At 38.1% G+C, this 16089-nt stretch overlaps 2 protein-coding genes across 2 annotated transcripts in view; one reads left to right on the top strand and one right to left on the bottom strand.

Annotated features, from left to right (window-relative positions):
- Positions 1–581: 581 nt before the first annotated feature.
- Positions 582–8884, bottom strand: LOC124152128 (emopamil-binding protein-like). The gene is made up of 4 exons (XM_046524900.2): positions 8615–8884; positions 5473–5542; positions 2928–3110; positions 582–1607 (listed from the first exon to the last, which is right to left on the bottom strand). Exons 1-4 carry the CDS (start codon positions 8786–8788, stop codon positions 1288–1290), a joined length of 747 nt encoding a protein of 248 aa, XP_046380856.1. The 5' UTR covers positions 8789–8884; the 3' UTR covers positions 582–1287.
- Positions 8885–9459: 575 nt separating this feature from the next.
- LOC124152127 (importin subunit alpha-4-like) overlaps positions 9460–16089 on the top strand; it is a 29004-nt gene continuing 22374 nt past the window's right edge. The window contains exons 1-2 of the mRNA XM_046524899.2: positions 9460–9648; positions 13948–13992. Of these exons, the coding sequence (XP_046380855.1) occupies positions 9583–9648; positions 13948–13992 (111 nt within the window). The 5' untranslated portion in view covers positions 9460–9582. The remainder of the gene's footprint in view (positions 9649–13947; positions 13993–16089) is intronic.

Genomic DNA, 16089 nt, shown 5'->3' on the forward strand with positions numbered 1-16089 from the left:
TGCAGGTCTCAGACGTTTACCACTTCGGTGAAACCCACGAGCACGGGTATGGTGCTGACAAACCTAGAAACATAATCGGGGCGAACTGGGTTTCGAAAACACAATCATAGGTTTCTGGCGTGCCCAAGGGATGCAACTTTTCACAGCGAATCGCGGCACCTTAGACGACTGGGTTACCCAGCTTATATGTGAACTGCGCTCTTGGCCAAGTCACTTCATGACTTGGGTATTATGTAAACCCTCATTGTGAAACATCATGGACAATACTCACTGATAATCATTGGTTGACTGGATACACATGCAATAACAAACACAACAGTCAATAACCATGTTAATGTTCAATTTTCAACTAAAATATTCAGCATTCTATTAAGAATTTTCATATGAGGAATATAATTCCTAATACATTCAAATCATGGTAAGAATAGGTTAAGTGATACACACACACAAGACACAAGGCTTTGTATCTCACCTCAATGCTCACAAAACGGTTAAGTATCGGGTCAGAATAACATTTCTCGCCGCACTCAGCAATATTCCAGCTATATGACGACGGTCTGTAAATAATCGAGTCTGGACCAGACAATCCAGTGATTGACATCATGACCATCGATCCACGCAATTGGGAAACGATGACATGCATCAACCAAGTCAGCGAGCCTGACCACCCGATCCCGTTAGTCGTCTCTTACAACAAGCAGTCGCTACCACTGAATGTATATCCCTTCAACAATATAGATAATTAATTAACTACAAAATTTCACTGTAGATCTGAGAAGTTGAAGATGCAGCAAATGTAGACAGAGGATCAAGGTCATAGCAGGGATAAAAGGAACACCCAAACACACCAAAAGATGTCTAATAATGTAATGGCCAATATTACGTCAAGGTAAAACTTTGGAACAGGGACACGTGAATAGACTAGTAATAATACTATCACCGGTACGTTAAAAATTTGCTCTGTGTGACTTTTTGTTCAAAAATGACAAAATAAAATAAAAACCAGTAATTTGGTGCCGAACAAGCGTAATTGTGTAATTTTAGGCTTATTTTAGCATATTATGCCAAAATAATTACGGTCAGCATCTACCCAGTTCTTTTTTGTACATTAAAATCCCAGTCACATAATCTTTAAAATGTACATTCCGTATCTGACAAGCCATTAAAGAATAAACTTAAAAATCTCTAAAAGATTGTTATAAAAAATAGTTGATTAATATGTATACACAAGTATAAGCATATCAAAATAGAATTTTTCAATTTCATCATTTAAAACCAGAAATCATCCTAGTTCCTCTTACGAAGATTGTAACCACGGGTACTATTTTCGGCACTGTTTGGGCCCGACTTGGAAACATCGGACGTTTTAGCCCTTATGGTTGTTGGGTACGCCCCCTGTGACGAGTAGTCCCTGCTAAGTTTTAAGGACGTTGGTCTTTTGGGGGAGTGGGCTTCTCGGAGTTGAACCCAGGACTGCCAGAGCATGGCAAGTGGAATCACAACCCACAGGCCATTAAAGAAAACGAGATAAACCCACAGGTACAGGGCGTTGTCAGTCACCAGATTGGGGCTGCCCACAAACCAGTCTGGACAGAACGTCATCCAACCTGAAACAAATCATATTAAAAACTTTGTTAGTTAAGATGAGGTGAAATGAGGGTTTCAAGATTATTGCACTTATATAGTGATGCATGGGTGTGTGTGGTGTGGTGTGGTGTGGTGTGGTGTGTGGTGTGGTGTGGTGTGGTGTGGTGTGGTGTGGTGTGGTGTGGTCTGTGGCTACTTGTACTAGTCCTGAGGCGTGTTCAGGAGGGCGGGCGCTCGCGATATTACGCGAGCGCGCGCTGTTGAACACGGCTTACCACGCGAATGCACGCGTGTACTCGCGATCGAGCCCGAGAGGTAGCTCGCCTCGTAATCCAAGATGGCGTCGCACATTGAACAAATGTTTGCCTTTGGCGAGAATGGAACCGATGTCAATAGAATAATCTTTTAGACTAGATCTACCATCAAAAAGTTATTTTTGCATTTTCAATATATTGACCCGTGATGATCAGGGAAGACAATAGGTCTTCAGCAACCCATATGTTTGCCCTAAGGATCGAGTAATAAGACTCGCTGACTTGTGTGATGCATGTCATCGTATCCCCATTGCACAGACTGATGCTCATGTCGATTGCTGGATTGTCTGGTCCAGCACAGGGACATGTAACTAATAATCAAAGTATGAACCCATCAAACTTGTGATGAAATTAAATGTGTGAATCTATGAGACTTGTGGACAGGGCTGTTTTGATTCCCGGTGACGCCATTTTGGATGCTGTGCCGCGAGAGCGAGTACGCGCCTCCCGTTCAGAAAGGCGTGATATTGCCTCACTGTACACTCGTGCGGTCGCTCGCCCTCCTGAACACGCCTCAGATTAATGCCTGTCTGAAAAGTGCTAGCCCACTGAGACACCCTGCCCCAGTTTTAACCTGGATACCCTCCTCTGATACAGTTTACTTTTGTTTGTTTGTTTGTGCAACATTTCATTCATAAATACGTGCCTAAGTTAAATGTAAAGGTAAGTTATTTGTCCATTGTCACCTTGGTATTATGACGTCATAGTTCTCCTAAATGATATGACATCACTTAACTCTATGTTACTACTTCATGTCCGTTATTCAGTTATGTCCTGATGAGACTCATGAGAGTTGAAAGCGCTAGCCTATTAAAACTATGTTCAATCTTACTCCAATTATTTAATTATTACGAGAGAGAGAGAGAGAGAGAGAGAGAGAGAGAGAGAGAGAGAGAGAGAGAGAGAGAGAGAGAGAGAGATATGATAACAACCATCAACACAGTCACAGGGACTTAAAATAAGCAAAAGTATTGGTGGGAAACAATTCTAACTCAGAAAAGGAAAAGTAGTTTGTATTTCACAAACCTCCATACAGTTCACAGACACAGAGGACTATCTGCACAAAATGGCGGTAGTGCTTGTCGTCCAGGATGGCGTACACCAGCAACACACAGAGCGGGCCGTCGAGGAAGACAGTCAGCATCTCCAGGGATACGATCGTCGGGTCCGAAACCAACCAGCGCTTGTCCGCTTTGCCATACTCCTGCCCTATACAACATACAGCATACAAAATACAACATACAGCATACAACATACAGCATACAAGATACAACATACAGCATACAACATACAGCACACAGCGTACAACATACAGCGTACAACATACAGCGTACAACATACAGCGTACAACATACAGCATACAACATACAGCATACAAGATACAACATACAGCATACAACATACAGCACACAACATACAGCATACAACATACAGCGTACAGCATACAGCATACAACATAAAACATACAAAACCTTCAGTCCCACTTTGCAGACCTCAAAGTTGCCACTAAAATGGTCGCCAAAATGGGACCTAAATTTCAATTTGTCTACTGTCTAAAATTCAGAAGAACTTGAAAAATATCTTGTGGCAACTAAATTCTATTGCTACACATATCTTGACACAAAAATAAATAACAGCTGATCTTGGAAAAAAACATCTGCTAATAATTGTACTTGCAAATAATTCCTCCTAAAGTCGACAATGAACAGAAATACAGAAATATTAATGTTATTAGTATTTTATTTCAGATTACAATGCTCGTGGGATGAGAAAGAATATACCTATATAAACTGGCAAAATAAACTGCATCATTGTTCGAGTCACAAATAACAAAAATCAAGTACAGCTTCCACTAATATACAATTCCAAGACTAGTGCTGTAACTTGTACATATTATAATAGTTATTTAATAGAAGATACTTTCAAATGCTTTTGGCTTCCAACAATATTGGCTTGACTTCTTGATTTTACCACTGGCTACCTGGAAGAAAATACCTGTAGCCATATGGCTACTTGGTAAAAATTTAAACTTTGTAATTTGTAAATTTTACTTGTGACTCAAACAATGATGCAATTTATGTTACTAGATCATATAGGTATGTCCTTGCTTATCCAATAAACTATCAACTAAAATAAAATACTAATTACATTATTATTTATGTATTTCGGTTCATTGTTGACTTTAGGAGGAATTATTTGTGAGTACAATTAGTAACAGACGTGTCGTCCAAGATCAACTGTTATTGTTTGTGTGTCTAGATATGTGTAGCAATAGAATTTAGTCGCCACAAGATATTTTTCAAGGTAGTCATTTGGCTACCTCTGAATTTTGGACAGTAGACAAATTGAAATTTAGGTCGCATCGGCGACCATTTTAGTTGCAACTTTGAGGCCTGCTGAAGGAACCAATGATAGCAAAACATGGCAACAAACATGCCCATATAAGGCAGAAACAATTTTATTACTTGCCCGTGAAGAGATCACCCGTTAAATCATCTTCCGGAGGCAAGAGAGTTAACTGACTATAAAAGTCCAGTTTCCACCCTTGCCGAAGAGGGCCAGTATTATGGAGTTAGATTTTGGCTGGACTAACGAGTCTGTGCATAGTCCAATCAAAATCGTGTAATGAAATCGAAATCCGGTTCGTAAACTGTCATGCAGATTTCTGTCGATTGCAGGATTTGCAAAGCATGTGCACCGCCAACTAGTTGCCAACAGATATTTTCTAAATCTTTTCATGTTTTTAATCAAGGTGCTCATGTGATTTGATGCACTTTGAGATTGTTTCTTCTTGATTATTGTTTTGTTTGAAGCAAATGCAAGTGATACCAGAGGTGGAATCTGATTGGTCCATAGGAGAGGCATATAAGGGACTTAACTTGTAATAACCACTGGTGGCGCTACGATCGAGCCCAGGAATTCCAGCCAAGTTTGGCAAGGGTGGAAACTGGACTTTTAAAGTTAGTTAACTCTCTTGCCTCGGGAAGATGCCGTTTAATAAACATACAACTGTATTACACATCGTGTAATACCAAAGCATGTGCTTATGTACCGTGGGAACAAGTGTCACTAACAAATATTGAACACTCCCAACATCCTTGGGCTTATTCAACGACATTGCATGTAGACATGATAGATCACTGAGAAGAGCTTATGCACACCGATGACTCCAGCAACCCTGTTGCTAGGCTGACATCACATGGCATTGTTTCGCCGGTGGATCTTGCAACAAAATTCACAAATTACGTCATAGGGTAAAACACAGTGTGTCATTTGTAAGATGTAGACCTCCTTACTTTGGGGTGTGCTGGTCTTTTGGGAATTTAGTACATTAAGATACATTATTTATTAACTTTTTTTTAATTAGTCTTTTACTCTTAACATGATTTAATTGAAAACTTCATGACAATTTTTTAAGTAAAAAAACGCTTTCATATTAACCTTACTATTTTAATTAAAAGCTAATTTAAACTAAACGATTTGATAAGACATAACTGCTTTTTGTTCTGCTATTGTCTTTTTTCTGATACTGCTTTAGCCTGTTCTAAATGCCAAGGATGATGCTACTCACACAGGAGTGCAGTGAAATGGGTTGAATTCTCAACCGTGCCAAGACTGGAGATGATCACAAACGGTCCTTCCTGGAAAATAAAACAAAAGAAAGTAATTAAACATGGTGGAAACACATCTTCCCAAGGCAAGGGCGATAACTGACTGTAAAAGCAAACTACTCTGGAACTTCCAGGCTCGATCTTGGCGTCACCAGTGGCTAATACGTGTTATGTCCCTTTAGTGATCTCTCACACATTTTATAACAATTAAGACCAGCTTTCATGTGAGGATCGCTCATCATCCCTAATTCCCTGCACAGCCCATCTCAGAAGATTGACCACTGTCAAGGTGAATATACATCATTACCACGGACTTTTTCTATCACTACAGAAATTTTGTATTTTAATCTGACCACTGCCATCTTATTATGTATTGCCATTGAATATTGTACTCCCACGCTATTGTCTACTCCCACGCTATTGTCTACTGCCATTGAATATTGTACTCCCACGCTATTGTCTACTGCCATTGAATATTGTACTCCCACGCTATTGTCTACTGCCATTGAATATTGTACTCCCACGCTATTGTCTACTGCCATTGAATATTGTACTCCCACGCTATTGTCTACTCCCACGCTATTGTCTACTGCCACGCTATTGTCTACTGCCATTGAATATTGTACTCCCACGCTATTGTCTACTGCCATTGAATATTGTACTCCCACGCTATTGTCTACTGCCATTGAATATTGTACTCCCACGCTATTGTCTACTGCCATTGAATATTGTACTCCCACGCTATTGTCTACTCCCACGCTATTGTCTTCTCCCACGCTATTGTCTACTGCCATTGAATATTGTACTCCCACGCTATTGTCTACTGCCACGCTATTGTCTACTGCCATTGAATATTGTACTCCCACGCTATTGTCTACTGCCATTGAATATTGTACTCCCACGCTATTGTCTACTGCCATGGTAATTGCAGTGCAGTTGATTGTTTGTTGTGTAACGCCACACTCTGCAATATTCCAGCTATATGACGGCTGTCTGTAAATAATCGAGTCTGGACCAGACAATCCTTTGATTGACGTTATGAGCATCGATCCACGCAATTGGGATACGATGACATGCATCAACCAAGTCAGCGAGCCTGACCACCCGATCCCGTTAGTCGCCCTTTTACGACAAGCATAGTCGCCTTTTACGGCAAGTATTGGTTGCTGAAGACCTATTCTACCCCGGATCTTCACGGGTCTGCAGTGCAGTAATTTGTATTGATTTGTAATATTTGAAATATTGTAGCACATAGAAATGTTTTATCAGCAGATAGCACATGTAGAATATTTTTATCATAAATGCATCTATCAGTCCTCTTCCTCATGAAATTTATTTTAATTCAATGTGATCAAAGATGCCAATTGCAGAGTATTTTGACTGAGGACGTGTGTTATGCCAAGGGCAGATAACTCAAGATGTACATTTTTCTCAGTTAACTTACTATTTATTTGGTAGTGGATATAGTTTATTTATGAGTTGTTTAGAGTCTAGACCAGACAAACCAGTGATTGGAATTATGACAAGTACCCACACCTTTTGGGCATGTTGACAGGCAATCAATCAAATCACCAAGTCTGACGACCCAATCCATTTACATCTGGATATTGATTTAAGAAACACTTTCTGTCTTCTTGTAGAGATGCAACTAATTAAGTGCTTTTTAATGGACACATTCTAACACGCCTACAGTCTTGTTAAATTCCAAATGAACATGTTCTGTACTTATGAAGATATATGCTTATGAAAAACAGCGTATTCGGTGAATCCAACAGTATCCTTTCGTGAATAAATTTTCATATTCGTTACCCTATATTCGTGATACAAATCATATTCATCTCATAGTGTCTTCGTTGCAGCCCTAATGAACGTATGTATATATATATATATATATATATATATATATATATATATATATACAAATATTCAATACAGCACCTCGTATGAGATCAATGAGTGTTCAACGGTACTTTTTTAAACTAATAATGGAAATATGCACGATTTTGCGAGTGGGCAGTCTGGGACTTCCACAGTTTGTATGTAGTGAGAGAACAAAGAGACAAATTTCGGAAAGTATATAGTGTTTTTCAAAGCTGATTTATGGAGGAACCTAGTAGGGCTGGGATGGGTAACTCTGGTACTCGGGTCGGGTGGGTACTGAGTAGGATCCGGCTACCCACAGGACTACCCGGACCCGTGGTTAATCATGTGACATATTGTTGAATGACAAAAAGTATCTAGAACTCTAGAATGTTTGCATTCCTTCTGACTTTGTATGATTGCATAAAGATGAAACTTCAGTCAACTTCAGTGTATGCATGACGAGATCGTTTTACACAAGTATCTAAATACATTTTTTGTCAGGGCTACCGTCAAACTATTCCCAGTCAGACATTTGGACCGATCTCTTGAGACCTACAGTGAGTCCCCGGGTAGGGTCGGGTAATAAGGGGGTGGGTACACGGATAGTAAATTTGGACTCGTCCCAGCCCTAGGAAACGTATTTCTAAAAATCTAATCCTGTATTTTCTAATGATGTGGACTTGCTAGCTCAACAATAAGGATCGTGAAGCAGTGTTTTGTCGGAAAAGGGTACCTAACCCTAATGATCGTACAGGGGTGCTTGATTGAAAGGGGGTCGAAGGACGAAGGATAGAGTTGGGGGAACCCAACCCTGACCCTAACACAATAAGCCTACCGTATTTCCTTTATTATACGCCGGGCCTCTAATAGAAGCTGGGTCAATTGTTCAGTGCAAAAAATAGAAGCCGGGCCTCTAATAGACGCCGGGTCGATCAATTGATACAATTAATTATCCCTTTCATAGTGCAATGGGGTTATTAATAGACGCCGGGCCTCCAATAGACGCCGGGCCTCCAATAGACGCCGGGTCAAAGGCTTGTCCGAAATAAATAGAAGCCCGGGCATCTAATAGAGGAAATACGGTAACCTTCATGATCGAAGAGGCACACCTGATAAGTGAAGCGAGGGCGGCATCCTGAGCCAAATAGCGCTACATAAGCAACTCCCGGTAAACTACATTGTTGCCAAACAGTGTTCGGGAATGTTCTACGTTAACAATTGTAAAAGAAACTACTTTACCAGTGTGAAGTGTATAATGGCATCGAACACCAACCAAGAAACAACCCACTTCTCGATAGCTGAAGAAATATTCTTTCTCTTGCACAAAATGTAGGCTGTCGCCACACTAATAACGGCATATAATGCTGTCACTATGAGGGAAATTACAGTTACGGCACTTATTATTGCTGCCATGGTGAAACTGTTGAAAATGCGTAAAGTTTGCAACACCAACACAAAGCAGTCCGATAAATAGCCGCCTTTTATCCCCCAGAAAACTAGGCTCCTGTCTACCTAAACTTGTAAAAGCGCTAAGCCTGCGACGCGTGCCATCAGTAGAACCAGTTCATGCGTATAAACATTTAAAGTTAGCAAATACGTAGAGCTCCTTACAGCGATAACACTGGCATTACACCGTGTCGATACTGTACGAAAGGCGAGACATGCATACTCGGGAGTTTATATATTTATTGTTACGCTACGTACTTCTGAACATGGTTTTTTAGAATTCATAGACTTAAAAAAATACGTTTAAAATTAAATGCTTGAATTATCAATATGCATAACTGAAGTTAAGCTTTAGAATAGTGTTGATAAAATTCGAAGCTCGCACTGCTGGCTTTGCTTTTGTTTGGCTAATGGTGATGAAACGAAATGTTTCATTGGTTCATATATTTACTGGTGTCAGTCGAATGTTTAAGATTTAAACACTTTTCTTTGAAATTAACAGTTATATGATCACTTGGTCAGATATGTTGTAGATATATATGTATAATCTGTAGGTGAATGATGGTAACACGCACGCCTTTTCATATAATATAGCTTACTTCATTCTAGACTAACAAAGGCGATCATCCAATCAGTGAAGGCCTTTCAGATGACCTCACGAGACAGGACATGAGAAGACGGCCGGCATATTTAGTGAACAAGAAATAGCATAAAGGGTATCAAAAACAACTCGAAAACAATTATTCTGTGTACCGATCAAGATGTCTGCTGACCCTATACCTAAACAAAGAGTTCAACTTTTCAAAAACAAGGGAAAAGATGCAGAGGTGAGGACTGAAATCGTGTTTGAGAAGGTCACACGAAGTAGGAAAACAGCATGGTTTAGCTGTTTTCTAGAAACCACGCCGTATATTTATATGTTATGGGAAAATGATAAGGTGTATTGTTTTGGTGTCTCATTGAAACAGCCTGTTTACGCGAATTTTGTTTTATTGTAAAACGTTTACTTGTGGAATTTGTTTGTGTCATTAGTTTTGCGAAAAAGGTCAACGACATCTGCTTGACCCTCAAATGAATCACTGAAAGGTTCACAATGTTATTACGTTCTTATAAAATAACGAATATCTGAAGAGTGTTTTCTCTTATTTACGAGTTTGTAGTCATGAACAGTGTTTGCATTGGACACCATTCTCAATAGGTGATTAATGCTTGAATAGAATAAGTCACAGTGAACAAAAATATATGTTTTTTGAACAGTACAGGAACAAGGATTGTAAGTTGTACCTGATAAGTAATTCAAAGTTTAGACATGATTCATCGATTGCTTCTGGTATTTTGATGTATGTTGTTCATGTCAGTTCCTGTCCAGTGTTTTCACAATGTATTTCCAGGCTTGTAACTATACTTTAAGTATCTATTACCTCAGCCAAGTAGCAGATTTTTTTAATGAAAATGTCTGCCTTCAGAAAATTTGTATAGTCTTTGACTTCAGCAACGAGTTTGTTATTCATCAGTTTAAGGAATTTGTTGTTGTTGGTTACTTATGTCATGGGTGTATTATGTAATATGAAGATTACCGGTGACCTTAATCACGAAATCTATGGGCAAAGATTACATAATGTCTATGATGTGCTCACATGTACCCTTTGCACCTTATAATCCTTTGTCCCGTTAATGCTAGAATGCTTTTGTGATATTATGATTACTGCACTTTACCCAGAGTTTCAAACGGCCTCTGGTCACAAATCATAGACTGATAAAATTTAAATTTGAATGATTTAAGTAGTTTGACTTTCGACTAATAGAAATGCTAAGCAAGGTGTCACACATTTCATAATGAAAATGTAAATAGTAAGGAAGTCCTCATATTTATACTTATGGTATCAATTTAATAAAACAATGCAGAGTCATAAAAAAATTATAATTGATATTCTGAGCAGTGCGTGTCTTTGCATCATACCTTCTATTTCATAGGGAAATTCTGTCAGGAGCTATTGCGACATAGTCAAGCGCTTTTCTTATCGCGAAGTTCATAGCCCAGATCATATATGCATATAGATGGTATTACATTGATTTGTTGTTATGGTTTGTACGCAACTTCTTTTTATTTGTGAGCACATGGCATAAGCAATTTTGTGTTTTGTTCATTTGACTTATTGACTTTTGCCATTCACTAATTACATTTCTGGGGTCCAAGACATTGACCTATATCATGTATATAAAGCTTTTTGACAAAATCACTGTTACAGGCACCTTACTTTGGATTTCCGTTATTAGTGGTGCTTGATCCTTTTTAAAACGCAAATAATAAGTATTCGTTTATCTAGTGATCAGACCCAATTGTTTACCAAAGTTAGCATGCACAGAGCATTCACAAAATGTTCAGGTGTGCCCTTTGAAATTGTCAATTATTGTTAGCATGGTTAGATTGGTGTTATACAATGATGACACAATAATGTCTTGCATCAACATCATTTATTTGGTTACATTCAGCTTAGTGACATGTAATGTGCATGTACTGACACAGCAGAGCTCTTATCATGACAATGTCTAACGGCCATTCCCCTGGCAACCTACCTCAGTTACGTCACATATACAATTACACAGAAAATTGCTTACAAGTTACCCTGGCGACATCTAACACATTCACTCGTTGGGTGCCGCCATCTTAAATGAAGTCTCATTCTTGCAAGCACTTGTCATACATATTTACAAACTAACATTGACAACAACAGGTTTAACAATGTAAACAAAAAGAATAACTTTGATATATCTTTGAAATCAGGGAATCTCTTTTCTCCACCGAGGACTACTTAATAAGCAATTGTAATTTTGAAAGTTGGCCACCTTCCTTTTTTGTGATGGATAACTCACTTTTTAATACACAAGTGAATCATGTGCATTTGGCATGTTCATTCACTCATTTTACATGTGTTTGTCCACTTTACTTGTGGGGAAGTACACTAATTTAACTTGGAATTTGAAAAAAACCCAGCTTCGTCAAATTGTGTCCTGTCACAAACACTCCTACATTATTTTGTTATTGGGTGGGGGGCACGGGCAGCCGAGTCGTCTAAGGCGTCACAATTGGCTGTGCAGATTTGCATCCCTTGAAACCTATGATTGCGGGTTTGAATCCTGGTTTGCCTCGATTATGTTTTTAGGTTTGTCAGCACCGTACCCGTGCTCCTGAGTTTTACCAAAGTGGTAAACGTCTGAGACCTGCATCACTTCGGGCTTTCCTCCCACATTAAACTGACACGCCGTGATATAACTTGAATACTGTTAAAAGCGGGGTTAAACACAACTCACTTGCTGTTATTGCGTGCTTGTTTTGTACAGCTAGTCTATGTGACAAACACCAGTAGGTCAAGAAAAAGTGGGATATTTTATTATTGAAAGCCATGTTTATTCATATAATTCACATTAATGTCATTCTCACGTTTAATTCTTGATTTTTCAGTTTTGGTACTTAGCTTGCTTATGATGTGTATTTGAATAATGTTGTTTGGTAGGCTTAAAAGTGAACCTTAGTGTTTGTAATATCTAAAATAAGGCAATTAAACAAACCAATAATAGTACAGAGGTAGTATTACATCAAGTAATGGTGTCTTTATTCACCTATTGCTACTGTCTCCTCAATCACCATGAGTATGTGTTAAACATGTTATATGTCTCTTAAGTTGACATGCTGTCATAATACAGAAATACCTTGAAAAAAGGGTGTGAAACTGAAACTTCTTTTCTCACTGTATCAACCGCCACTGCTTACAAATACAAACAGACACTTAATCTGAAAAATATCTTATTACCTAACCAGAGTAAAGACGTCTAGCCCAAATAATTTCATTCGGGATGTCTCTTATTTCACCCATTCACTGTTCATCTTAGTCTCATAATTTAATTAAATTCAGATCTTTTACTGTTATGATCAGTGTTTGAAATTATTTTAAAACCCAACAAGACAGTCATGCAGGTGACCTATAAGTGTTGCCTGCCCATCTTCAAAGTTACCTTCCTACATTCAGGCATAAACATGATAAATATTGAAAAATCGCAAAAAGTTAGACGGATCACAGCTTGATTCGGTTGATGTAATGCAGTCAGTTACTTGAAGATGTACAAGAAGTTATAATAAAACTGAATATGTAAGTAGTCTTAAAAAAAAAAATATGTGCCAGACAGCCTGGCAGGTGGTGGGAAATTTCATGCAGCCAGACAGAAAAGTTACTAGGCACGGGCAGGCAGTTGTTTCTGATACTGGATATGGTATGCCTCTGTGTGAAGATCTGACAACCTTTTCACAGATCATTTCATGTGTACCCTGAGGAAACTCAATCTAACTTAACATGCTTAAAGATGTGTAGGTTCTTCAGCTAATCAGCTTCTGATAGTATTTGAATTAATGTCTTTACCACCTTAAAAGCCACAGCAGAACACAAAGTATTCTTTCGATGATGTGTTCAGGAATGATGGGTTTTGTAAAATATCCAAAACAGCATTATGGCTTTTCTTATTTACATTCAGAACTGTCCATTTAAGTCAATTTTCATGGTACAGAAGAGAGATGTGCTGTACTAATTGCTTTCATAACACATATCATGAATTTAGAAGGCTCATTGCTGATTAGAAAATTCACCTGATGCGACCTCCATTGAGGGGTCATCAGATCTTTATGCAGGAAGGTATATTGGATTAATAAAAGATATGATTTTAATGATGTTTCAGTGCAACTTGAGCTGTCAAGTATCAGATACCTTTAACAACATCTCTTAAGTGAAACTATCACCGAAATGAAGCAATGCATCAGAGAATCATTGTCAACAAAATCAACAATGATACGGTTATGTCACACAAAAAATGAATTAATTCCCATTTTATGGCGGGTCACGTATTGCACATGGCAAAAATGACGGAAAGTAGTGCAGCCGCATGTGAACTATGACACAAACTCTGAAACCTGTTGTCATCATGATCATCATCTTTTGGCTATATTAGCAAGGATATTTTATACAGTTTATTATCAATCTGTTTTAAAATTAGCAGATGGTAGTCAAGTTTTGAAGTTTTAGTTTAGAAGTCCATGAGTCGATCTGTTACATATACTATTGTATTGTTCCTTGCAGGAGATGCGGAGGCGGAGGACAGAGGTCACGATAGAGCTGAGGAAAGTGAGTATTATTGGTATAATAAATCACAGTATCACAAGACTGAAGTAAGCCAAGGTCATTAAATCATGGAGACTAACACCAGACAAATTTGGAAAGATAAACATTGAGGTTTCATTGTTGTCTGTTTTGTCATCTTGGAAATATGGACATACATATCCTATTATTTTATTGCAATGATAAATTTATTTTTTATAGTCAGACCATGTTGGATTTTGCAACTATATTTTCATTATTCAATGATATTAATTTGGTTATGAAATCATGCGTTTGTTAATGTATGGTAATTATTGTTTTGTGATAGGTTTATACCCGTAACTACAGCAGTTTTTGAAAGATATCTTTATAATTATGCAAAACAATCGGTAAATCACGCTAAAGGACTTCCAGTAACACAAACTGCTCTGATTGTCCTAAAAGTATGTTGCTTTACAAACAAGAGAAAACATGATATGCAAATTAGCTTGTGGCAGTGGTATTGTGCTAGGCAGTGGTATTGTGCTATGTCATAATTGCGCCTAAGTATGGAGTGAATTAAAAGTAATCTGGCTTGGAGGTTTCTCTGCAACTGCAGAAAAAAATGTGTTGCCACAGTAATGGTCCCAAATTTTGTAAAAGACATTTAAATTTACATTATGGCTGATGGAAAATATAAATATATCTTCATATCTGCTAAAAAGGCTAGAGAGTTCTGGTTTGTCGGAAACTTATTCTGTACAAACGAGCATTTACTATTCCTCCTCAGTGATGTGGTCTATGACCTATTTTGCAAATAGTGTAGAAAAACAATTATTCGAAAAATAATTGGTTGTAATAGTGAGCTTACAGAAAACAAGCAAGCAATCACACACTTTTCTGTCGTTTTGTATGTTTGATTTGGCCAAACACAGTAACATTTTTGATAAGGTTAGTTCCTGCAACCTTATCTTTGTGTGTTATACTTCTTTGCCACTGGATTTAAGCAGTTTGATTGACACTTACAGGAAAGCTGAGCACTTTGTAAGAAGTATGAATGCAATATCTGATAAGGGTTTTGTTTGATTATTTGGCTGATCGTGTTGATATATGCAGGTCTAAAATTCAGATTGTTAGATCCTTCATATCTGTTTCCTGGCCCTGCTTTTTCTTTAGCATAACAAAACTACTGAATGATGTTATTAATCACACTTTAACATGAAGGCAGATCTTCCGAAAATATATCTGAGGTCAAGGTCAAATCGGACTGTGTTATGAAACATGGCGCATATATCTCAGGAATATTTGTTATTATCAATACCAGTTTGTGTCAAATGTTACCATCATTCAGTCAGTAAGCAGGCACCCTGTAAAAGGGATCTGCTTAATGTGAATGTGTTAACTTAAATATTAGAGACTCCTAATAATGTACCTTGTATGTACCCCTGGTGATTTCTGTTGGCATGTTATAGGATGACCTTGAACATTTGTTTTTACACTGCAATTTTCCAGCTGTATGACTTGAAGGTCAAGGTCAATCGGTATGAGCTAGGTGGCAATGAATCCTGTTTAGACACGATCTTGAGTATCGTATTCGACGTAATAAGCGCCCCGCTCTAATAAGCGCCCACGGCAATATTTGCTAATGTATTGGCCAGTGAACAATCCTAATAAGCACCCCTTCAGATTGATCAATGTACATAAGACTTATGTATTCGCGTATAAGACACACTCATGTGTTATATGCACACAAAATTATGGGCAATTAACATTCTGGAAAAATATATCGGTCGTACGCAAACATTTCAGGCTGTCAACATATAGCACAAAATTTATCTTTTAACCATCTTTTTTTCACTAAAATAATATTCTAATAAGAGCCCCCTATTTCTAATTTTGAGAGGGCCCTGGGTATTCATGATTGGAATTAAGAGAACTGAATATTCATGATCTCTAGGATGGGGTCTAGATTACATCAGCTTAAAGTTGATCTCTGTAATCGGTCAAGGTCACAGAGTTACATAAAACATATCTCAAACCTTGGAAACCTTTCTGTGAAATTCATGAAAGAGCAAAGCATTTTTCAGTGTGTGAAAATATATTCTATATGTCTGTGTGTCAGTGGCTCTTGTATTTCTATACCTG

Source organism: Haliotis rufescens, unplaced genomic scaffold (assembly GCF_023055435.1).
Source record: "Haliotis rufescens isolate VD_foot unplaced genomic scaffold, xgHalRufe1.0.p SCAF_52, whole genome shotgun sequence".
Lineage (NCBI taxonomy): Eukaryota > Metazoa > Mollusca > Gastropoda > Lepetellida > Haliotidae > Haliotis > Haliotis rufescens.

Bases quoted from the DNA above. Each gene is read 5' to 3' on its own strand.
- LOC124152128 (XM_046524900.2), bottom strand. From the start codon at position 8,788: ATGGCAGCAATAATAAGTGCCGTAACTGTAATTTCCCTCATAGTGACA. The intron at 5,543-8,614 runs GTAAAGTAGTTT...TTTATTTTCCAG, and splicing joins CCATTATACACTTCACACTG to GAAGGACCGTTTGTGATCAT. The intron at 1,608-2,927 runs GTTTGTGAAATA...GATTTGTTTCAG, and splicing joins TGTCTGTGAACTGTATGGAG to GTTGGATGACGTTCTGTCCA.